The sequence below is a fragment of the Rhododendron vialii genome, chromosome 13a (genome assembly GCF_030253575.1).
Source record: "Rhododendron vialii isolate Sample 1 chromosome 13a, ASM3025357v1".
NCBI classification, from domain to species: domain Eukaryota; kingdom Viridiplantae; phylum Streptophyta; class Magnoliopsida; order Ericales; family Ericaceae; genus Rhododendron; species Rhododendron vialii.
In genome coordinates this window covers 28,942,152-28,967,913 of record NC_080569.1, presented here as the reverse complement: position 1 = coordinate 28,967,913, position 25,762 = coordinate 28,942,152, and the positions used below count along the sequence as shown (strand labels likewise).

Below are 25,762 nucleotides of genomic sequence, written 5' to 3'. Positions count from 1 at the left end.
ACTATAGCTCAACTTTATAAGTTTCTTCTTTTCTTTTTTTGGGAACTTTCGAGTCCGTAAATATCATAAAAGAAAAACATCATGGAAATAAAACAAAGAGAAAAGGACTAGGCCCCGTTCCAAAAATCCTCATAAAAAATAAGCAGCTTATTTTACATTTTCAAATTTAAAAATAAAGAAATAAAAAATAAATTTTCAATTTTTTTTTCCACCGTTTAAAAGATTTCAATGAGATCTATCAAACAAGATCTATAGTGGTAGGAAAATTATTTGTGTAAACACATGATTTTTGAGCTTGAAATAGTCTTCTTAAAAAATAAATACTTATATCGGTTTTTGGAATGGGGTTAACGCCTGGAGGTGTCCAAACTCCAGGAAGTCTTCCCTAATAATCGGCCATGTGGCTTCTAGGATGTCGTACGTGACCACCAGTTCTTCATCTTGCTCAGCTCCAAGGCTGAGCAAGGTTTTTCTCAGCAAACGAAACTTTTATAAATTCGAAATGGGTACATCGAAGGGAAGGTGAGCAAGATTGTCCGCACTTTGATAAGCCATATGGTAAAATGGGCAACGGTGGCTCTGGTGCGATTCAATAGCACTTTTGAGTCTTCAACGGTGTTACATGAGTCTTCAACGGTGTTACAAGTTTTATTTAGGCTAATTTACCCAAAAAAAAAAAGTTTTATTTAGGCTTCATTTAAACATAATTTTTATTTTTTTTCGTTTTGTGTGTTTTGTTCGTTTTTTTGAATTTTTGTTAGATTTGAGCGATATTTTTTGAATTAATCATTCGTCTCGACGAGAAGAGTCTAAAAAGTACAAAATTATGACCGGAAAAAAAAAAGTTCACTCCTAAAGACGAATTTAAAAAAACATCAAACAACTGTCTCATTTGTTTAACGTGTCATCTTATTTGAATTTTTTCAACATCGGTCCATATTTTTATACTTTTCTAATTTGTCTCATCGAGACAAACGATTAACCCCAAAAATTACGACGCAAAACTAAACAAAAAGATATGAAAAATAAAAAAAATACCAAAATAAATTTCAGACTTATAAATTTAAAAGAACGCAGTCTAATCTGATGGCTTCGGTGCGATTCAATAGCACTTTGCAAGTCTTCAACGGTGTTATAAGTTTCATTAATTTAATAATAGACCAGTTACAAGAACTTCGGTGCGATTCAATAGCACTTTTCAAGTCTTCAACGGTGTTATAAGTTTCATTGATTTAATAATAGACCAGTTACAAGAAAAGTACGTAGTACTGCTCAGAAGCTAGAATTATGATATTGATAAATTCGAAGGTTGCAGTCTACACAATTTTACTATCTTATTGTTCTCCTTGGATGTATGTGATTATTCCATTCAGAGCTGTGTAGTGCACATTTTCAATTTAGAGGTTTTTTTTTAGTGAGCTCTTTAGCAACTTTTCCCATGCTAAAGTGGTGTTGAAACTGGTGTTCTCCCCGAATATTGATTAAGGCAGAACTAGCTTTTTGTTTCACAACCTTGGTCAAGATCTCTCGAAGTTAGCTTTTTGCATGTTATCCAAGGTTGATCGCAAGGATACACGCTCGACCCATTGTTGAGCCAAACGGGTGTTGTCCCCTTCTACATCTTTGGCTACAAGGGGAATCCCTTTTTGGACTGGAGCAACTACTGGCCCTCAGCTTTTGTTTACATAAAGGCGGAACTAACCGCGATGTCATCAGTGACACTTGGTATATCAGTATCTAAAAGTAAACCATAATTATGTGTGGATATATACTAAATCTTGGTGTAAATTAAAACGTTGTATTTATTGTTAAATTTAAATGGTTGAGCTAATTAACTAGCTATCATATGATTCATATGCGTGGTTAAATTTTTGAGCACATATCTGATCACTCCTTCTTGTTGTGGTCTTCCCCGCTGCACGAGCTTGACGAGCTAGCTTCCCATTTATGAATATGCATGGGAATCTAATTAAGGACCAACCCAATAAAGTGTTGGAGACGATAATCTTCAAGTAGAAAGAGAGATCCTCATTGACTTGCTTGAACAAATACCTCCCTCCCTCTCTCTCTCTCTCTCTCTCTCTCTCTCTCTCTCTCTACCAAACTCAAGCAGTTAGGTTACGAATTAAAGGTGGCTCTCTCTCTCTCTCTCTCTCTCTCTCTCTCTCTCTCTCTCTCTCTACCAAACTCAAGCAGTTAGGTTACGAATTAAAGGTGGCTCTCTCTCTCTCTCTCTCTCTCTCTCTCTCTCTCTCTCTCTCTCTCTCTCTCTCTCTCTCTCTCTCTCTCTACCAAACTCAAGCAGTTAGGTTACGAATTAAAGGTGGGTAAACTAATCTCAACGGGCTGACCTAGTGGTTAGGGCCTATGAGTTAGGAGTTGGTTATCTCCTAAGGTTTCATAATCGAAACCTCTAATCAGATGCTACCAATTCCTCCGGAGTCAATCCATACAGAGTTTTGCTTCGCTTTAATTGGCTCTCTGCAAGTAGACGATAGGGTTAGGCTCCGAAAATTAGTCGAGGCTGGTGCGATTAGAATTGTCCGGACACCTAAGTTATAAAAAAGAAAGGTGGGTAAAGAATAGTCTTCATTTGATTGCTACAGACAATAAGTTCATGCATTAATAATGCAGGCCCCCTAAAGGGACTTTACATAATAAGATAAGAAAAAATAAGAATACGACTGTTTTGTAAATGCCAACACATACCATGTGAAAAACAGACCGATAAGTTGCAGGGGCTGAGCGGATAGTTTTTCGTTGGTGCAGCTGTGTTTTGTGGTGCTTCTTTTTCTCTGGTGGTGTCTTGCCAGTGTTTTTGGTCGGGTCTCGAGTTGCTTTTATTTGTCCATGTCCCTTTAACTTTTGTATCCCTTTCACAAGATTAATAAAAGAAAATTTTCTTTTGCCGAGGAAAAAAAAAAACCAGACAGATAATTAAAGTTAAACTCTTACGTTGGGCTTGAGTCAGTGTCGAGTACGGCTAATCTTGTGGTGGATGAGCCTTGATGGACTCGGATAATCTTGGCAGTCTGCACCTTTTCTAGGTATTTTCTTATTAATTTTTATAAAGAATTACAAAGATTTAAAGAATTAAGGGCAAGTCGGCAGAAAGCCACCCAAAACCTAAAGACAAGCAAGACGCCAAATCGAACACTAAAAACTGAAAACAGCCAAGAACTCCAAAAACCGAAAACAGCCAAGAACCAAAACAAGGTTAAAGCCCCAAAGCAGCCCAACAAATTAATCTTGAATTCAATTGAAAAAACATTCATTATATTTTATTTTTATTTTTCTTCCTATCTTGTAGTACTGAGTTTGTTACAAGTGATAAACAAGCCGGACAAAGTATTGTTCAAGCATGGTTTGAACTTAAAAGGCTTCCAAAATATGTTTAAGGTCTAGTCTGTCTATGAGACAATTGCTGATTTGAAATGAGTTTGAATCAAATTGAATATAAGTCGATTCTGAGTAGCTTGAATTAATTATATATTCATCATAAAACTTAACAAACAGAGTACCAAGTTTTTCGAACTTGGCTTAAAAACTTAACGATGTTCTACTACTGTACAAACATGATTTCCTTGCGCAACAAACTGATCTACAACTAGCAAAAACTGGTTCGTACTTGAGTAACTTGGTTCGCTTAATAGCCTTAAAGTTCGTTGGTCAAATTAATCAATACTGGGTTCACGAAAAATTCTGAGTAGATTTTGATATTTTAACTTTAAAGCTTTATTGTGAGTGTTTGTCAAAAATTATTATCAACAGATTTGGATAACCACAATCTGCGGATCCCTAGAATTTGAAATAGGGTATAAAATTTGATTCTAGAGAAGCTGATTTTTTGGTACTTTTCTGGTCAATTTTTAGATTAGAAATACTCTAGAAGCTGATTAATTTTCAACTTTTTGGAATAAAAAATATCAGCTTTTCCTATACCTTAATCAGAATTTCATCGTTATCGTGGACATATATACAGTATATCTGCATCTAGAAAATAATCTAGAATTTGCCGCAGAATCGAAAGCTAAAATGTAGAATATCTATATCCATAGCTATCGCAAACACGTTCACTGCTCTAGATCAATAGTTCGTGTCAAACAAACCAAATATACTACGTAAAGCAAAATGATTCTTGTACTACTTCACTTTTCGGTACATGCACTCCAAAAATTGTCTTCCAGCGTGTCCTGAGAGCTATGTTTTATGTAATTTTAAGCACTAAATGACAAGTTTCAAAGTTTATTTATAAAATCCCAGAGTGTGAAAGGCATTAAGCTACTTAAAAACTCACACATGCAAGTGATCATAACAACACATGCAACAATATATTCAAGGGAAGATTCATGCAGTCCCGTACGTGAAACGGAAAGGATCAAAAAGTAATAATCTACTCATTGATGGATCACATGCATAAAACATCGTAATTGGCCACTTACAATTATAGACAAAACTAGTTAGTCAAGCCATAATTCAAGCTACTAGGTATTTATAGCTTGTGATCGATCAGCAGCTAGATTAAGTACTATTTCTTCAAAAGTGGGTGTTATTTTCGCCAATGGGCTCGCTTCCTTGACCCTCCCAATCAGGGGCAGGTCTTGACTCCAAACTTCGCTATCCGCGATGTAATGTTTTTTTTTTTTTTTCCTTTTTATATCGGCAAAAAGAGAAATTTATTAATTTTTGAAAACAAATTATGAAGACATTATGCAGACTACTGTGCAGAGCCGGTTTTGAGATTCTCGGGGCCTAAGACGAACTTATGAGGGGGAAAAAATATACATATGGGAAAGAAAAAAAGAGGCCCCTCAGACTTAAACCATGTATCTCTTGAAAAATTGAACTAAGTTTTTCCGCTAGGCTAGCTAGCTTATTTTTTATATATGTGCTAGATGAACTAGCTATACTTGTCTTGGCCCTAATTTTGATCCAAAATTCAGGAGGCTTAAGTCTGTCGCTTTGCTTGTGGACTCGGCTCAGAGCCGGCCCGGCCTGCTGCTGTGGTGTTTTATACTTCATACCCCACGTCTCCTTTCCCTTTGATCCGTCTAGATATTTATAAAGTTGTGTAAGTTCTCCCGACATTTTGACAAAAAAAAAAAAGGGTGTTATTTTCATGGATTCCGTGTTACATTGGTTGTTTCATTTTATATAATTGAAATATAAACGTGATCAATTTAGCAGTGGAGATTAATTTTCCACACAGCACACGCTTTTGACTTTGCTCAATTAGTACGATATGGTTAAATGAAGCACGTGTTTGATTGGGACTGTACTCTGGAATATACCGTTTGTGGGGTCCACAATCCATAAACTCCACTTTCTGGGTAACATATCGTCATCAATGACAATTTCAATGCCGAGCCCAAAAAAATATCAACGACAATTTCAATCGGATGAGAGTACTATCGAGTACAATCGCTATCGCGCGCACTTGCAAGTTGGCACAGCTGATTGGGTTCGTGTTCCAAAGTCACCTCGACCGAACTCGAGTTGAATACTACACTCTCGTTCGAACTTGGAAGCTGGTTTAGCTAGTCGGGTTCGTGTTCCAAAGTCACCACGATCTCGAGTTGAAAACTTGATGGTTATTGACTTACTATAGTTAGATTCTAGCCTAGTGTATGAGTTTCTTGTCATTCCTTATAAGGGAAAAGTCCCTCCCGTGCTGGTTAACGTTATTTCCTTCTTCGTCGTCTCGAGCAAGACCAAAAAATTGAGTAAACCCCTCCGTAAAATCTAGTACTTCACTCCTCGACTCAAACTAATACCAAATTAAATCTTATTCAATTTTTTCCTCAAACCAAGGCGGACGTGAGTTTTTTTTCTCAAATTTTGCAAGGCTATTTTTTGCCTCCCAAATTTACAAACATGTCATAATAACGCTTTTACTCAAATTTGAACTTAAATTAGGTTTACATATTGGAGTGCTTCATATCAAATGAAGCTTTTGCTCAAATTAATACTTACTCAAATTTGGGCTAAAAAGGAACTAGAAAAATGGGTTGCTACCTAATTCAGAATTCCAGTTCCGCCACGTGGTGGACTTAATTTGGGTTGCTACCTATTAATTCAGACCAATCAATGACACTTCGACTGGTGGTGTCTGGCTAGAAATGTCCTCTGATAGTTAAGTTAGCTCAAGGAGTGAAGTGCCCAATCGGGTGTATAAGATTTTTTTGGAGGGTTTCAACTTAAAATTAATTGGCTATAGGTGGAGTAACCTCTAAAATATATTGACCAAGCTTGAGTGGCTCAAATGAGCGATGTGAAACAAGTTAAACACTCCCTCTCACGTGCAGCCCCGATGCAGGTGCAAGTGGAGGTGACCGAACAGGAGCTGAGCGATTGACTTGAGCGACAGAGATGACAGAAACTTTTCCACGAGAGGTGAGACCACCCAAGACCTAACTCTAATACCATGTTGGATTTCTTGGAACCCAAGCTTGGTTAATATATTCTAGAGGTAATCTAGCCAATTGATTTTAAGTTGGAACCTTCTAAAAAATCTAACAGGGTGTATGTCCTGCCGAGCTGATGATACATTTTTTCCAAGAAAACTCCCAAACTTTTTTCAACAATTTACTAGATACCAATGCGTTTTATTAATTTATAAAAAAAAAAATTGAATTTTTCCTTGAAGAAAATGCAATATTTTTAAGTTCTCGTTTTTCAAACGGAACAAACATTTTGGGACGGGATAGTACTTGTTTGGTGATAAGGTTTGAATACGCGAGTGGATTATCAATCCTACAATTATGAACATGCATGCTTTTCTCCCTTGAGATTACTTTAAGTATCGACTCAGATTTTTTAATCAATGTTACGAAAGTAACGAAACACGTGTCATGGAATAAAAGATCAATCAAGGGAAAATATAAAAACAGTCCCTCTATTTTGCTTAAAATCTCAATATTATTAGTCTCTCTAGTACTAATTGTGTCACTGTAACCCTATAGTTTACATTCGAAATTTTCGGTCTCAATTTTGTCCCTCTCACTAACGGCGTGATCAGAACAGAGGGAATTCATGGCCAAAATTGAGATTTCATGCAACTAGAAGGAGTACTATTTGTAAAATTTTATCTTTTACTTTTGTTTTTGTAAAAAACAAAAAAAACACCCTCCATACTATATTTCTCACCTCAATTAATATTTCACTGAATAATGAAAACAATATGAGAAAATTAAAATTTTCATTTTGTTATATATTACAAAAAAAAAAAAGGAAATTAGATAAGCAACAACTAAGTTAAATTTATATATATCATGTTTTGTTTTTCAATGGCTATATTCTGTCTTTGTATCGTACTTTCCTTTTCAACTTCGTCCCTGTGGCAAGAGAAATGACAATTTTTTGTGTTAATTCCGTCTGTTCCAATCACACTATTAGCGAAAGGGACCAAATTGAGACGGAGTGTAAACTATGGGGTTAAAATTAATACAAATGGTACTAGAGGGAATTTCCATTCTATAATTGCATTACCCGGAACTAGGGCTACCCGAGGATCAGTTAATGCAAATTGGTCCGGTTCTCAATCTGATCCGCTCACGGCGGATTATCGTTTTCTTCATTCGTCAATCGTCCGTAGTGTTGTTTGGTTGGTTCGGTTTGGATGCGGTTTGGACGGTTTCAGCGAATTTGAACATGCAATTTATTTATTTTTATATACACCAAAAATTTGAAAATAAAAGCTTCAAAACTTCAAGTCCGCCACAAATTCAAAAAAATCTAAACCAACAGTACTTAAAATTAAGTTACATTCATCCACCCTAAAGTTTAAAGATAAACTATTAGACGTCAATAATACTCAAACTTGGAGCTGAACTAGAACATGAACTTGATTCAGATTCTAATGTACCAAAAAAATAGAGAAGGTTATTAACATTTTCAACATAAAATATAAAAATATCATAGAATACATATTTATTACTTTATTACCTATGAAATTTTGTTCAAATTACTCACCATCATCCATAACCTTCGGAAGAGAAATAAGAACATTGCGGATTAAGCGGAACCGATTCGGATCCGTCAGAATTAGTATTTTAGATCCGTATTCGTCCGTAGCATGCCTTAATTTGGTTCGATTTGGTGCAGATTGGACAGATTAGGGGGTTCGGTTCATCCGCTGAACAGTCTTAATTGGAACAATATTTTCTCTTTCAAGCCTTTTCACCGACGTGATGCCACGGTTTAAATTAATTTTAATTTTTAATTTGTTACTAGTGGAATTAGGTAGTGAGAATCGAATCTTGTAGATTTGAATAGTTATTCTATGTTGAATAAAGAATCAATCCAATAATTTCAAAATTTTAAAATTCACGACAATTGGGTTCTTCTTTATTGTCTAGACTAGAAAAGATAGTTACAGATACACAGAACATCAATCATGTGTCAATATTATAATTGTAAAAATCACGTGTCAGTTAGTGGGGATCTTTCATAATATTTACGAAATTCCAAAAATAAAAATTACCCCACAAATCAAAACTAGGTTAACCAATTGGGACTAGCTCAGTTGGCCAAAATTCTTGCATCTCATTAATACATCAAGAGTTCAAGTCTCTCCACCTGCGTGTGGATGTTCTTTTCTTAACCCTTAGAGGGCTTTTCCTTTCTTTCTTTCTTTGTACCCTATAATGAGTTTATTTCTTGTATTAGTTGAACTATTAGGCTCGGTTATAGACTCTTATAATTAATGTAGTGTTCCGGGCTTGTACTCTGTATTTCATATCTGATGTAAAATAAAATCAAGGGGAAATGACAATTCAGGATACGTTTTGATAATTAAGACCCGTCAAGGACATTTTCAATATTAACAAATGTTCTCAACATGTCTTTGACGGATATTAATTATCAAAACACGTCTTTGACTGTCATTTTCCAAAAATCAAGACTAGGTTAACCAAAAGGAATCTGTAAGAGGAGCAGAGGTGTGTTTTGTGAGGAAGAACGGTAATGGGGTTGCCCACAGTATCGCTCAAGAGCCGTAAGAGGTCAAGGTCTTTTCTTTTCGGTGTGGGAGTTTAGGCCTCCAGTGTGGCTTCTTTTTCTCTTCAGAAGATTGGTGCCTGATTTAATGTTTCTGTTATTTTTTTATCAATAAAATCGTAGTCCTATCGATTAAAAAATATATATATTCTAAGTGTTTACATTAGAAATTTACTTATGCTTATGCAGAATAATTTTTTGATTTTATTTTTATTCAATTTTTTTAATTTGTTAGTTTTACACCAAACATTTATGTAATATGAGTGAGTAAAGACAAGAGGAATCGATAAAGTAAAAAAAATTTAGTAGATAAAAATTTCGATAAAGCTATGGGTATATATGAAATGTACATACCATGTACATATGAGTATTGTGGGGCTCACCTTGGGTCCCACAAAAAAGATTCAAACAGCCCATTATTTTAAAATATTTTTTATGGAGTCCTGTAAAAAATCAGCTCAATCCGATATCGGTAAGGATTTTTTCTGAATTTATGGAGGCGAAACTACTTAGCTGCTTAGTTTCACCCCTACAAATTCAAAAAAAATCCTTACTGATATCAGGTTGAGTTGATTTTTTCCAGGACTCCATAAAAAATATTTTAAAAATAATTGGCAGTTAGGATCATCTTTATGAGATCCGAGATGTGCTCCACAAAATCTATATGTACATGGTATGTACACATAGCAGCACCCTAAAAATTTGACATAAAACTAACAAATGCAAAAAAAAAAAATTGAATAAGAACAAAATCAAAAAATTGTGATGCATAAGTTAATCACTAGCGTGAAGTATATTTTCATGTGGGAAATAAAGAGTCATTTCTGTTGGTCTATAAATCTGTGACGCTCGTATATTGGAGGGCGCTCTCACGTAAAGAACAACCATCTGTCCCTATTTAGTCCAGATGAAAAGGGAACAAAGTAGTAAACTAACCTTCACTTTTTTCACCAAAAGATTTAAAATTGTTTTGATTGTTATTCATAACGAAAAAGTTGTGCCCACAGATTGTGCATAGAATGCTTTGTGGGATCCACTTTGGAGTCCCATACAAATAAACTAAGCCGTTCATTAATTATAAAATATTTTTTTTGAGTGGCTCGGTAAAACATCAGCCCCACAAAGTAATATGTGGGCATAGTAGAACTGTATTGATAGGGCTTACCATTTGACTTGAGATATTAAGTGGAGTACTAAAATAATAAGATTACATAAATCGTATTTGGGTAAATTTTCAGGCAAACTTTTTGCTCATCTAGTACTCTAACAGAGAGATTCTGTAATCATTTTGGATCAAAAAACCAAACCAAACTTTTATCAGTTCTCAATGGCGAAAGTCATTGGCGCAAACAAAATGTCAAGAGAGCCGTAACCATTCTGTTCTGGAAACCATAAGCATCTATCAGGCTACACTTGCATTTCTTGCATCTACCTGCTCAAGTCTTCAGGCAAAGCGCAGCTTAGACGTTGTAGCGGTTCTTGGCATTTCTGTCAAGCCTCTTTGCATCATCCTGGAAAAAGGAAGAGAACATTATCATTTAGAACCTTTTGACTTCTGATCAGTAAAATAAGAAATACGAGGATAAAAAATGAAAGGTGTGGAGTATTTGTATCAAATGGATGAGATCACTAGACTTACATGAAATATGAACCCTATGCTGTCATTGTAATCAAGAAACTCCTTCCACTGTTTCCCAATGCTCATCTGTGGGAAAAAAAATGCATGAGACATGTTGCAATTATCCGGCATCCGCCATCACATTCACAAGAAACCAACAACGAGAGAAGGGCCTTGCACAACAATCCTGGATTTGTAATCAACCCTGCTTATCAACGTCTCGTGCATCAACTTACATGTACCAGTGCATCAACTCACATGTACCTTTTTTATCAGCTCAATTAATGTACTAAACTAAAAGTTTAATTTATATCCAGATGGCAATATATTTTGTAGTCAGTCTTGCCACCAATAGCATCAAATTCTCAGTTTTCTCTATGTGTTAGCACAGGGCAACGCAGCCTAGAAAACACCATTCTCCTGAACTTCATGAAATTCTAGAGCCAATAAACTACTGTAACTAGGAATGCACTTCAACAATCGAGGTTTATCAAATAAAATCCCCAACCATATGCTCCTTAGGCACAACTAAATGATCTTAAAATTTGGCTTCCGCACTCAATGTTCCATATTATTCAATTTTAGTCAAAACCAGGAAATGAAGATGGGATACCACCACGTCAAAATCTTTGTATCTGCTCCTTGGGTACAGGCATCAGTTGTGAGTATATGAATAAGTATTCATATTTCTCAATAGGCTTCTTTAATTTCCCAAGGTAAAATAGTGTTTGCACTTTTTACTGCCCAGAAAGATCGGCCAAGTTAAAAAGGAATGGGCAAAAGTTGATGAGTTTACTCTCTTGTCCTCCCTTTTAGAAATTAATTACTGGCAACAAGAAAATGTAATTATGTTCCTAAAAGACTAGAAGGGTAAAAAGCCAAAAGTAAAAATATGACAAGTGCAAATATGATGTTTTCTTAGTAAGTTGGAATCTCCAAATGGGGAATTGCTAGATATGTCTCATATTACTCATGTCAGAGAGATATTGTATGCCCTTATCTAAATAACAAGTTTCCGGCGTGAATACTTTGTAGTTAAATAGTCCATCTAACATAGGTTTCCCTTTTAGATCCATCGATCAAATCCACTACTTAAGAATAACCAAGTTATTGAGACTGTTATATTGTCAAAGTTCTGGCTTTGATGCCTAAAATAGGTTTCCCTTGATGCCTTCTGGCTTTGATTTGGTGGCATGGTTCCACGGCATAAAATTCATCGAGTTCCTAGCTTTTTGGAGGTACAAGAAAGCCGCTATTTTAGTGGAAAAACTTTCTGATAGTAGTCCCATTGTCCATATATTGTAAGAGGCAATGTCTATCTCTAGTCCTCTCTCGCCCATACCCCCATCGATTGGGGATCAGATGGGTGATATTATTGTTGTGTTCTCGTAATATACCAATTGAAGCAGAGAAATGACCAGAAATGCTAAAGCATAAAAGTAGGGATGGCAATTCTACCCAATCCGACTATAATCGTCCTGCACAGGTAGGAGATTCGAAGATTTTTTCGGGGATCGTGTTGGATTCGGGGAAAGTTTTTGGGAAAAAAATCGGGAAACATTTTTCCTACCTTGTTCCCCGCCTCATCCCGTTTCCCTGATTTCCACCTGCCCCGATCCCCATTTTTCCTTATTGATTACCCTTTGTACCCTTGGTTGTGCTGTAAATGTTATGGCTTTCATTTTTTATTTTGTAGTTTTCAAAAATGATTATGGTTATGCAAGTCAAAAGGTTCGTGCTTGTGTTTAATTATGAATTTTGAAAGGTTGATAATGATGTCACTGGTTTTGAAAGGTTCATGATGATGTTTTTGTTTTTGTTTTTATTGGGGAAAGCAAATTATGAATTTCCATAATTTATTGCTTCTGACGTTTTTTTTTCTTCTTCCGAACAGCGTTTGTAAAATAGTACAAGAGAATTTCTTTCGACGTTCAGGCCCTCGTTCCCCGTTTGGGGCAGGAATGGAGTGTAAATAAATCTTCCAGCTAGGGATCACTGATCAGGTTGGGACGGGAGATGGATTCAGGGATCGGGGACGGAGATAGTGATATCCACCCCCGCCCCGTCGCCATCCGTACATTAAGGGAGAGAAGGATATGCAACGGTCAAGATGTCTGCTGTATGGGTGGAGTCTGCAAATACTATAATGAAAATAGAAACAGCACCCTATGAGCACAGGTAGATTTATTTGCTACCTGAGCAGCTTCATTTGTAGCATCCTTGGTCCACAGAGCTATTTTTTCCTGCCTAGCTCTGACATTGACAACTGCTCCACATATTTCATCTCCATGATCAAACTGTTCACCAATCATCGCCAGCAACTACAGGAAAATTCCATAGAAATTTAGAGGGCACACTAATATTTAGATGACAAAAAGTACAGATGTGTGGTTTAACTTACTGTATACAGCCAACCAGTGTCAGATTTCCCCCTAGAAAAGCTGACAGTCCACTTCCCCCCATTAGCACATACAGGATCTTCCCATTTTGGTTCAATTTTGTGTTTAAAACAATGGAAGTCTGCTCCCACAGCCAATTTACTTGGACGGTGAATATTGTTGTACAAGCTGCAGAAAAAGTAATTTTCAGCGGAAAACTTGTAAAATACATAAAAGAATCATGAAATTGAGAATCGTAAAAAATGGAACACTGAACAAATGATAAAGGCTGCATTGCAAAGGCATGACTACTAAGCAACATGCAGTTGCACATTAACACAATGTAAGGAGCAATAAGAATTAAACCACTAAATTTTGATCAAGTAACATTCCACAAAGTGGTGGTCGATGTTATTCAATAAACGAAAATGAGATAACATAATTATCTGCTTGCTTGACCTCAAGCTCGTCACAGTGAAATGAATGCTTTTGAGGTCAGTTTGTGATCAAATGAAGCTAAGTAGCTAACAAAAAGCAGCTTCAGTTAGGTTGGAAGACCCACTCAATAGGCGTTGAAGACAACTTGCCTGAGTTGCGGTGATGGGTAACATGCGCTTACAAATGCAATGACTTATCAATCTTCCAATGGTCATCAATTTAAAGTCTATAAATCAACATGAAAACTGAAAACACGTCTTCAGAAAGTGCCACCATCGCACCGTTAATTAACTAAAAATAGCTCAACTTTTGTATTATCATATAATGCATAATCGAATCAAGTTAATTGCTGACAACCATTCAATAGTGCTACGTATGAGAGCAAAAAGATACCAGGCACCAGCAAATGCCCCGAGGACACATATCAATATCTGACTACATGTCAAAACTAGACCAAAGTAATGGTGAAAAGAATATATTGCTGACAGCGGACAATATAGACTCTTAGCTACTTTTTATTTTCAAAATCTACAGGAAAATGTGATCATTCACAAAATAAATGTACTTTGTCTATGACCCTGGTTGCATATTGAAGGTTTTAACTTGGGTAAATTAAACTAACACCTAGCTCATTTTGAAGGCCACACGCCTTGCTAAGGGAACAAATGGTCCATCCCATCGCTAAAGATACATGCCTGGAGTGCAAATGGATTTTCAAGAAAAAGTTAAAATCTGATAGTACTCTTGACAAGTACGAGGCCGGGTTGGTAGCTAAGGGATACTCTGATACTCTCAAAAACCTGGAGTGGATTAGGAGGATAACTATTGACTATTCTAGTTGCCAACTAAACTACGTATCCATCCGAGAGATAATGGCTTTGGTTGCAAAGTTGGACCTTGAATTATTCGAACAAGTTGTGCTGCTACGCACACGATGGAGGCTGAATATGTTGCCTGCAACCCTGCATCCACTCCAGCAGTATGGATTAAGCACTTTATTGAGAAGTAAAAAATAAGTGAATCCATTGGGCACGTAAATTTGTTTTGCAATAATACAAGTTGTACAACTTCTCAATCACTAATAAAGCATGGTGCAAAGGTAAAATGAGTCTCAAAGGCAAAAGCACAATGATGTAAGCTCTACCATTTTATAGGAGACATGGTAGAAAGAGGGAAATCAAATCGATTACATACCCTCTACAAAAATGATAGATCCCAAGACCAAAGGGCTGTCATTACAAAGATTTCAACAGCATCTTAAGAACATGGGATTAAATTGAGCTTAGGAGACTTAAGACAACATGTTATGTGCTGCGGCTACTCAAGGTTTTTCGGGGATGCCTGGAATAAGGTAATGGTGGGTTAGAGAGGTGACCCTAAAATCAAAAGCAAGAGATGGTTGACATTATTGTGACCATACTAAGCGTATCCTTCCTCTGGGAACAGGTTTATTGCTTTGTACGTCAAAATACAATCAAGGGAGAGATTATGGATTATGTGATTGATTAGACATAATGCTATGTGGTGTGGGATAGTGGGTTCTGCATGGGTCTGCTTGTTTCCCGTATGAATTGATGCAAAGGTTAGTCACCATTCATAATGGCTTGCAATGGTTGATGAAAAGATGCCATTTGGGAACAGATACAATGCTTTGCTAAATAGGTTGTCACTTGAGAAATGACACGCCTATTGGGCAAAACGCATGATACTTCATGAAGAGGCTTGTACACAAGTATAAATAGATTGTGCTGCAATAGATGATGGACACATTCATATGTTCTAGCCACAAACGGAGCCTATGCACTTGCTTTCCCTTTCGTAGTAGCGTCATGTCATTTCGTCGTCTATTTTTTCTTTTTGATGACTCCTGTGTTTGGGCCAGCACACGCACACCTCAACTAGTCCCTAAGGACCCAATCCCACGTCCACTATCGGTAGTCCGATTAAAATAACGTAAGCCCCGTATAGACAGACCCCATAAGAGTTTATAGCACCTTGGAGGTTTCGAAGCCGAGACCTTAAAGAGGGAGCAAACCTAAGTCCCAACTCCCAAGCCTTGACCCCCGGCCAACCCCTTGGGCTTTAATTTTGTCTTCTTTGCCACACTATCCTACTAGATTTACCTCGAATCCATTTCTGCTAGGGGTGCAAATGAGCCAAGCCGAGCTTTGGTGTGCACAAGCCAAAAACCGAGCTCGGCTGGATTGTAAACGAGCCGAACCTAATTTATTTACTAAACGAGCCGGGCCGATCTTTGGATTGTTAAGATTGGCTCGTTTAGTTAATGAGCCTAAAACTCGAGCTCGAGGTGCTCGCAAGCAGCTCGATTCGCTTGCAGCCCTAAATTTACCGCAGTTCATAATAACTGGGACAAACAGATAAAACAGATCTCGATTCGCTTGCAGCCCTAAATTTACCGCAGTTCATAATAACTGGGACTAACAGATAAAACAGATGAATAATCGAAGAGATCATCACTCGCACATGTACAAAATAAAAATTAACATGTGTGTGAATACCTCCAGAACTCTTCGACGGAGGAGAAAGTGTAGACGGGGCGAATAGAGCTGCCCCAGGCGGCTTGCTTGGACTTTGCGGAGGGATTGTCGAACCAGAACGTCCACGAGTGCTCCAGAGGGTGGGGTTGAGCCACTAACGCCGTCGTATCGTCGTCGGCGACGATCTCAGCCGCATCTCCACCGTCGTCGTCGTCGTCGATTGGTGCCCTAGAAGTGCTGTTGGTTGGTGGCTCTTCGGTGGCTGCTGACGAATACCCTACTTCCTCCACCATTGCAGTCTGAATGGATTCGAATTGAATTGAATTGAATTGAACTGAGCTCTCTCTCTCTCTCTCTCTGGGGATGAGATCTCTCCTATTCCTATATGGTTTGGCTCGGTTACGTTTTCTCTCTCTCTGGGGATGAGATCTCTCCTATTCCTATATGGTTTGGCTCGGTTACGTTTATCACGATACTATCGCGTACCACGACGACCGAGGAATTTTTCAGTGCTGAGCGCGGATATGTTCACTTAGTATCTGTTCGGCACTCTTGAGTCGTTCAATGTATTTTTGAATGGTTCAGATTAAAATCTTCTCTCTTCTCTCACCTTTTCCTTTCTTTCTCATTTTTCTCTCTCTAAATATGAACCGTCCAAAATCGCATTAAACGACTTGAATGTATCAAGCGGATACCACGTGGTACCCACCTAGCACTGAAAATTTTCTCTGCTACAACCCACGGTTAGGAAGCAAAAATGATAGAGGTACAGAAATTTTGGGACCGAATCCGGACCGACGGCCGCCGGCGAGCCATCTCCGGCCACCGGACGGCCGATCCGAGCCGTCCAAAAATTCTAAAAAAAAAAACCGAGGGGCCCCACGCGGGAATCAACGTCATCCGAGGTGTGTAGGGTGCTTGATCGGAGCACCCCTTTTCGTATGTGTATATGTATATACATATACACATACCCAGTTATTAAATAAGAAGGATGGATATGTTAGAAGGGTAAGAGTGGGTGGATAAAAAAATAATGTAAAATTTTTACTTATGGACCAGTTAAGTTCCGTTAAGATTTCTAAGTTTTTTTAAATTTTTTTTTTATTTAAAAAAAATTTTGTTTGTTAGTTTTGTGTCTAACTTTTGTGTTTGTGGAATATTGATTCAAAATTATGAGTTTTATCCAAATATTTTTGAAAATATCCAAAAGTGAATTATTGATTCATCTCGTCAAAACGAATCAAAAAAGTGAAAAATTATAACTTTTATCCAAATATTTTTAAGATATTCAAGATAAAGCTCAAGCACAGAACTAACAAACGCGAAAAAAGTTTGAATAAAGAATAAATTCAAAAAAATTCAAAAACCCTTAGCCAAACTCATTAGCCTCAAGATCTTGGATCTTGAGTAATAATCATGGGGCATTTCCACCAACCAAAAAGTTATGATTTGTTTTTTTTTTTTTTTGTGTTTGTTAGTTTTGCACCAAAAATTTATGTATTACTGGTTCGTCTCGACGAGAGGAATCGAAAAAGTAAAAAAAAAATTACTTTTACACAAATATTTTTGAAAATATTCTTAAAAAATCGAAAAAGCCATTTTTTTGGATTTTTTTCAAAAATACTTGTGTAAAAGTCATAATTTTTTTATTTTTCGGAATCCTCTCGTCGAGACGAACTACTACAGTATTACATAAAAATTTGGTACAAAACTAACAAAAGCGGAAAATTTTGAATAAGGGCATCGAAAAAAGTGTAGTTCACAACTTTTTTTTGTTAGCAGACACTCTAAATAAGCGGGTAATACAGTTTGGATTTTGTCCCTGATTTTGGTGATCTGGTAGAGTTGATCTGGTTTTCGAGTAATTTTCAAACTCGGCGAACGGAAATGATACTCACACAACCGTTGTGTGTGTTGTGTAATCAATTCTGACCGTTCGGATGTGTTTAGACGCTCTAGATTTTTAAAAAACTCTTCCAATGAAAAATTTAACTCTTCCAAGCAAAAGTTTGAACGAATCTTGACCATTTATTACAATAATGGACGGATGGAGATTGGTTGTGCTTGATGTTTTGCACAACCGTTGTGCGTGGAGCATCTTTGCTCCGCGAAACATTGTTAGGCCCCGTTCCAGAACACCTTCTTAAAAAATAAGTACTTATTTCACATTTTCAAACTAAAAAATAATGTAAATGAAAAATAATTTTTCAATTATTTTTGCATTGTATTAAAGATCTCAATGAGATCTATCAAACAAGATCCATATTGCATATTTTTAGATTTTAATAAGTCTATAATTTTTGAGCTTGAAATTGCCTTCTTAAAAAATAAGGACTTAAAACGCGTTCTGGAACGGGGCCTTAGGAAACTTATATTAATGTTTTCACCTGGTCTTTATGGAAAGGTAGGGTTCTGTTCGGTAAAGTTAACAGTTTTTTAATTTTCGTTATATGAAAAACAAAAAATGAATTTTTCTTTACTTATTACAAAAAAATTTAAAAAAAAACATTTTTAGTGACCATAATAGTTTTTGTTTGTTTGTTTTTTGGGCTGCTGAAAGTGTTTTCAAGACAAATAAAAAAGCATTTTTTTGTGTTTCTAGAATTTTCATAGACTAATGGAATTGATTATGTACTATTTTGTAAATTTAAAATAGTAAAACAAACATGTTTATAGCGCTTGTTTCAAAAAATATCGAAAACGAAAACAAAAAAACTGGAAATAAAAACTTTTCTAAACAGAACCTAGAAATGATAATGTTTTTTTTTTTTTTTATCGATGTAGCAATTTTCCTTCTCCATTCCCAAATTTTAGTTGCATCTCATCTCTAGATCTCTCAATATATATCTTTCTCATTTTCTTTACAAAACCAACAAAAATTAGTATTTTCTCCTCACTTTTCTTTCGTCATTTTTACAAAAATTATTCAAACAGCACAAAATAACTAACTATACTCATCTAAAATTTCTCCGATAGATTTATCGAAAACTTCTCAAACATAGACAACCATCTGATCAGTCACAAGTACTCAACGAGAAATCGAGCATCAAGATTGAGCGAAAAACGTAAAATTCTCAGCAACAATGATTGCCGATTTATTTCCCTGAATCCAACCGATTTCAAACCCAACTTCCGTATATAGTTTGAGAAAAAAAAACAATCACAATGGACGATCAATACTTCTATATATAGCAAAATATAATCATTCATACGTAAGACTCGAGCAACGGTTCTGTCGATCCTCCTCCATATGCATTGCTGTAGTAGTAGTATAGCACCAACTGTATGATCCCCAGAACAGTTCCAATTCCATTTGGGACCTATTTTTCAAAGGCAGCAAAAAGTCATGTTATGAAACAGAAAGTACCAAGAAATTTGTTTCGGTTTAATGTGCCGTTTACGCCACAAATTGTCCAGGAATCCAAGCACACCCTTAGAGAAGTGTGCCTCAAATTTTGTACACCGGTTTCCACAGCCAAGAAGTCCTCATTTCAGGGCTAATAGATGAAAAGCAGAAATGATCTAAATGGCTGAGGGTTCGAGATTAAAATGCAATTGAGTAGTGCTTCACTTTGTGGCAAATCAATGGAGGCAATGACATATATTGTGCAACAATATTTTCGTTCATGAATTTAACAATGTTGTTCTACGTCAACGAAATGCTTATCAAAAGGGAAATGCATGGGTTGCAAAGTATAGTTGATCACTTACGAAGATGAATGGATCGCTCTTGAACATTCCGAATGTGAAGAAAGAGAGACTCATCAGAAAGGTCGCGAGGGAGAGATAAAACGGCATGAATTCAACACTCCTCGTTTTGATCACCAAATTCTGCCACACGAGTACATTGGCGAATGCATTAGGATTAGGAAGAAGGAAGAGCAGAGACTTATAAGTCGAAGTTAAGACCAAGTTCTTTGTGGACTCACAATAGCGAATAGTGGGGAAGCAAACATGGAAATAAGAGAAAAAACGCTCAAATAACCGACGAATATCTGTCGATTAGGAGGCTCAAATAATTTGAGGCTCACGAACGCTATGATAATGAATGCTGCCAAAATTGCTAGCAAAAGTCCAATCATTTTGACCTGCAAACATCTTCACGTAAGTTGATTGCATAAAACGTTTTGCAGCAGAAACAAATGAAAGTTGAGCTTGGAATTGATTAATTACCTTCTTCGCTTTCTCTGCATGTATAATGTAGATTGTCAAGTAAATTGATTGGAAAATCGCCCCAACCGAGTTAACTGTGGCAATATGTATAATGCCCGGAGATACAATGGGCATGCCATACCAGAGACATATCAAGCAGTTCAGAAGCCCATATACGTAGGGCAATCCGGAGAACTGCTCTGTAGACTTGCTTCGGATTATTCTCCTGAATGTGGGTCTGCACGGAGCACCAGAAAAGTGCATATCTTGAATACAAATTCTCTCGATTTCCTATCCATAGTATAAAACAACTTTTGGGGATAACACAACTTACATGGGTGAGACAAATAGCACGATAGCGAAGAGGTTCCCTGCATTCGATAAAATCATCAAATTCCATCAGAATATTGAACAATCTCGCAAAATTTTTGGGGTGCGTTAAGATGTCTTAGGAGCATTGTACAGTATATCCTTGCTTCCAACTCGGTGTTCAGTGGTATAAAGTATAAACCCAATCCACCAAGAATGAAAATCTGGAGTACTGAGCTTGTCGTCTCAGTTTAAGTGAAGACGTTATTTCCATTTTTCGGTGAAAGCTTTTCACAGATGATCTCTACTATGAGCATTTCCAAGGGAGGATGCAAAACCAAACTTTGTCCAGATTTGAAGAGCCATTGAAGCGAAAAGGCTCTTCAAAGAAAGAAGAAGCAAAAGTGAGACACTATTTTGGTGCGGCTTTCTGTCTCTTCAACCTTGAGGATAGGAACTGATTCTTCAACTTGACAAGTCATCAATATTGAACGTAAAATGATTCAAATTTGCAAGAAATAAAGAGAATAACGAATTCAAACCTTATAAATTGATAGACGGTAAAATTAATTTGAAGATTCCCTTAGAATAATATAGTACATTGTCTAATGGCTCTTCAACTTGTTACATAGGTAAGCAAATCCTATATTTCGTACTCCGAAAATTCGCTACATAGGTAAGCAAAAACATGACCATGTTAATCACACAATGCTTCATTGCAGACGAGACACAAATTATACGTAGCAATGGGAGCTTATTTCCTCAAATTTCGAGTCATTTTTCCCTCATTGCTTTCCCTAGGACAAAAGTTGAACTCCCATCGTCCATAACTTTAGTCCATTACAAAAAGTCATGCCGTTTCTTCGGATCCAAAAATAAAAGCATTGTCGCGCATAGATTTTCAATAAAAAAAACTTTGCATCAGTTTATAAATCTCAATTAGTTTTTTAAATTAGTGCAAAAAAATAAAAAATTACTATACGAAAGTGCTCTATTTTTTTTTTCCTCCAAAAAATGACACTGTGTACATCAACATGGAGCAAAAGAAAATGAAGAGTATCAAACACCAGCGGTAGTGGTGCTATTATATATATCCGGCCCAGGGAACATTAATCCGGAGATATTATATTCATCGTCTAAATCAGAAAATAAGTAGTTCGGATATAGCGATACACCATTCAGGTGATAGTATATTCGTTATCTATATCCCGTCGGCAAACAGGCCGTAAGGGAGAAATCTAACTTCTTTCCAACAATATTCAAAACAAAACGAGATAAGTATCTAGACTATCTTCTTTCTAACACCATTCCTTTTTTCAGCAATCATTGGAGTAGGGGCCGGACAAGGGAAAAACCAAAGTCAGGTCGGACAGAGTAATAGAGAAGAAGCACCAAATTGCAGAGGAACGCAAGAGCTATATATATACATATATATATATATATATCCTAGAATTATCTCTCCATGATTCTAGGACGTGGATTCAATTGTTCAATTTTTGATTTTTCTTGCTCATAATTTCAATGAAGATAAACAACTCAGCTCATGTAAGGGAGAAATCAACGATAAAGGGAAAGATGATGGCAAATTCTGCTTCATAAATTGGATATTAAATTGTTAATAGATCCTGGCACACAAATCAGATTCCACGCATATTCTTGGAAGAGAGAGAGAGAGAGAGAGAGAGAGAGAGAGAGAGAGAGTACCAGCAATTCCAGCTGCATCAGAGCAAACTGAGAAAGCGGTGAACAGCAACCCAGTTGGATTCATGGCTGTATCCATTCAAACTTCAGACATTAAACGGAACAATCTCTCTCTCTCTCTCTCTCTCTCTCTCTCTCTCTCTCACAAATTTGATAATGGTAAGGTGATATTTGAGAATAGAGCAATTAATGGAGTAAGCCAAAAGATATTAATAGCAATATGGGATTTGATGAATGATCCCCTGAGGTTTCTCACAAGTACAGTCAACTCCCCTAAGATATTTGAAATACTTCTTCCATCCCTTAATGTTGGTCCACTATTCCATTTTTGTTTGTTTCTAAATTAACGTCCATATGTGACAATCAAGGACCAAAATGTGGTAAAGTTCTTGTTTTGCCATTCTTTTTTGGATTGAGCAAAACCACTCAAGCAAACTAAAGTCAAAAGGTTGTTATAGGTTCCCAAATAAATGGCAAAGTTTGACTTTTCACACAATTCATATCTAGCACCAATTTAATCACTCCGTCAAATTGAATTTTAACTTCACACTGCTCGCTTTTAGTACTAGTATGAATAAAAAAATAAGAGGCAATTATGGAAAATTGAATATTGCAAAGTACAATAATTATGTCTAAAAAAAAAAAGGTTAGAATCTTGAAGTAGGACTAAGATTAAAGAATGGAGGGAGTATCAATTTTTGGATTTGTTTTTGAAACTATTATCAAGATATCTCTTTCAGACAAATAGTGTTAACGGCTTATATGGAACTTGGAAAAAAGAAAGAAAAGTAATAAAAAATAATTAAGAAGAAAAGTTTGAGAAAGTGTGGAGGAAAATTTATTGTGTTTGAATATCTATTTTGTTATTTTCATAACTCTTCCCTCTCAAACCAAACAAAGAAAATAAATTTTTAATCTTTTTTATCCCCTAGGTTCCCAATAAATCTAATGTCTTTATTAAGTCACGAAAATGCCATTCACATATCTTTTCCCCCTCCCAATGGGTGATTCTTCGTGACCCTAAAAGCTTTCTCTCTATCTTTACACCAATACCAAGAACTAGATAAAAAGTTAACGAATATCTTTTTGCATGCCCAATATTATACCAATACCAAACCTATACTCTCCTCCTCTTTCCCTACCTATCGGAAAACACTATTAGTAGTTGCGATAAACTGTAGCACCTCACCATCAGCTAGCCGCAAATGACGACGACTACCCAGCTTAACCCATATCATTGGCAATGAGACACTCTCTTTGATGATGTCTCTGACATGTATTATTACAATGGGAAGAACTATGAAATTTATGTCTATCAGTATATTTACTCCTTAACACGTTATGAACCGAGAAATCGTGGTATAGGACAACAAGGGGACCTTGGCTAATCCAATGATTTGATCTTGATCTCTGATTGCTATTACATTTTTCTTTATTATTACTAGCTAGTCCTATATATATATATATATATATATATATATATATATATATACAATATATATAGAAATAACAAATTTCAGGATCGGACACATGCAGTATGCATGCGTTGACCAAGCAATACCAATTAGAGTCTCTTGCAGTGGAATACCATAAAATGATTTTTAATTTGGATAAAAATTTTAACACTTTTAGTGGGTTAAGTAACGAAACAGAGAATCTTGACAAAAATTTCAAAAAGCAAGAGAGGTCAATGACATTCTAACAAATTTAGGGAAACCTTTTTGTATTTGGCAGAAGTATCAGGGGAAGTTAGTGAAGTTAACCCTGCTGATGTACATCTTTCAGACAGTGTGGGACCTATCAGCTTTCAAATGTTTTAAAAACACGTGCTTTTCCTTGGCAAAACATTTTGAGTACTGGAACATTCAAGCAACAGTTACTTTCCCACGAGTATTTTAAAATTTCTGGCTAAGGCTGCACAGCTGGCTTTTGAGGTGCTGGCCCCACGTTGGATCATTGTCTTTTTCTTAATAATGATATGTGGCTCCTCTGCATTTAGATCTCATTCTGTCATGAGAAATAAGTATATTTTTATTTTTGTAAATAAATCTTATTTTTTATTAGATGTGTTGTATTGTGAGAAAACGATATGTCTTGTAAAACAAAAAATAAGTACTTAAAAAATAAAAATCTTAACGAAAAAAGGTCTATCTTGTTTTAACTTACGAGTCAGGTCAGGAGCGGGACAGCTGACACAATGTTGTGCATCTTTACTTAAATATTTCTCTATATTACTCCTAGATAACATATAGTACTTGTAAAATTTGACAAGAACTTTAAATTAATGATCCAGTTTTATCATGTATCACCTACTCTAATAGGAATGTTTGGTTTCTTGGTTGATAAGTCAATGCTTGAATTGGGTTGGTTCAATAATCAAACCGACGAAGCTCCTGTCGAGTTTTGATTTGTCCATTATGGTTCAGGTTGGATTGACGGGGACCAGTCCAGGACTTAAAATGTCGATTCGCGCCGTTCACTTCGTAGCTCCTGCCAAATATGTCTTTCACGTAAAAAAACCAATTCGATCATCCATCAATAGCAACATGAACCAGGACGAAACTAGAATTTTGCAAACGTGGAGGCCGGACTATAACAACAAGGTTTTTGAAATTTCAAGATTTGTTTGGTTTAGATTTTGAGGGAGGCTTTTTTTTTGGGGTAGGAGAGAGATAGAAAGATAAACGAGATTAACGATAAAAGAAACAACTTATGTGAGACCATGAACAGATAGAGGAATTGAGTTTTGAGACCCAAAACAAACATATTTTTAAAGCATTTAAATGTTTAAATAACACCCAATACAAAATATAATTCTTAACAAACAAAAAATACAACTAAAAACAATTTAAATTTAAAAAAAAAAAAACCGAAACACCGCAGGGCCGTGGCTCCGTCTCTGACACAAACTAATACATTTATTGAAGCACAAATTAATACGTAGAAGGTTCAAGTGTGAAATCATATTCCCCATTTGTTTTTCTTCAAATAATGTTCTTAGTTGGTGTACTTAAACATGGTTTGATTTTTTGCGTGGAAAATATACTGAAGGCTTGTTTTGGCAAAAAAAAAATGACTTTATTCTTGTTTTGTCTTTATTTTTTATTCTTTTTTTGTATTTGTTAGTTTTGCGTCCAAATTTTATGAATTATTGATTCGTCTCAACAAGAGGAATCAAGAAAATAAAAAATTATGATCAAATTATGTATTTTTTTAAAATAAAAACCAAAATAAGCCAAAAGTCTGTCTTTTAATTTGAGGCGTATAGCTAGGGGGGTGCTGCCGAGCATCTCCATGCAAAGCAGTGCCTAACTACTATTCATCTTGGTACAGACGGTTCTTATTGAATTTAAACACATACAAATTTGAATCGTTCATTGCTCGATTAAGATTTGAACAGCTGATTGTTGAGATGAACGGCCGGATCAACCACTTTACACCTGCTTTGCAAGGGAAGCTCGGCAGCATCGGCCATTCCTGTTGAGGACCAAGACGAGCTTACAACGGTCCAAAACTGGACCATGATGAACCGATAAAAACTGCGCAAGAGCCTTTATGCAAAACACGTGATAATTAATCATGGTGTTTTTGACATTCGATACACCATTAGACTCCGTTCACGACTACTATAACACACAAGTTGGACACGGGACTATAATCACTAGAAATCT

The 25,762-nt window shown here is 36.2% G+C and overlaps 2 protein-coding genes across 3 annotated transcripts; both read right to left on the bottom strand.

Moving 5' to 3' along the window:
* Positions 1 to 10,148: 10,148 nt before the first annotated feature.
* Positions 10,149 to 16,418, bottom strand: LOC131312370 (eukaryotic translation initiation factor 4E-2-like). 2 transcript variants are annotated; one of them, XM_058340069.1, is made up of 5 exons: positions 15,951 to 16,418; positions 13,017 to 13,182; positions 12,811 to 12,936; positions 10,637 to 10,702; positions 10,149 to 10,508 (listed from the first exon to the last, which is right to left on the bottom strand). In XM_058340069.1, the coding sequence occupies exons 1-5, from the start codon at positions 16,220 to 16,222 to the stop codon at positions 10,458 to 10,460; spliced, it is 681 nt and encodes a 226-aa protein (XP_058196052.1). In that variant the 5' UTR covers positions 16,223 to 16,418; the 3' UTR covers positions 10,149 to 10,457. The 2 variants fall into 2 exon arrangements, with proteins under 2 accessions (XP_058196052.1, XP_058196053.1); XM_058340070.1 differs by lacking the exons at positions 10,149 to 10,508; positions 10,637 to 10,702 and adding an exon at positions 10,722 to 10,802 and having other exon boundaries at positions 15,951 to 16,367.
* Positions 16,419 to 18,981: 2,563 nt separating this feature from the next.
* LOC131312368 (bidirectional sugar transporter SWEET2-like) lies at positions 18,982 to 22,278 on the bottom strand. The gene is made up of 6 exons (XM_058340068.1): positions 22,095 to 22,278; positions 20,416 to 20,452; positions 20,103 to 20,319; positions 19,859 to 20,017; positions 19,641 to 19,760; positions 18,982 to 19,249 (listed from the first exon to the last, which is right to left on the bottom strand). The coding sequence occupies exons 1-6, from the start codon at positions 22,168 to 22,170 to the stop codon at positions 19,136 to 19,138; spliced, it is 723 nt and encodes a 240-aa protein (XP_058196051.1). The 5' UTR covers positions 22,171 to 22,278; the 3' UTR covers positions 18,982 to 19,135.
* Between the last annotated feature and the right edge of the window lie 3,484 nt (positions 22,279 to 25,762).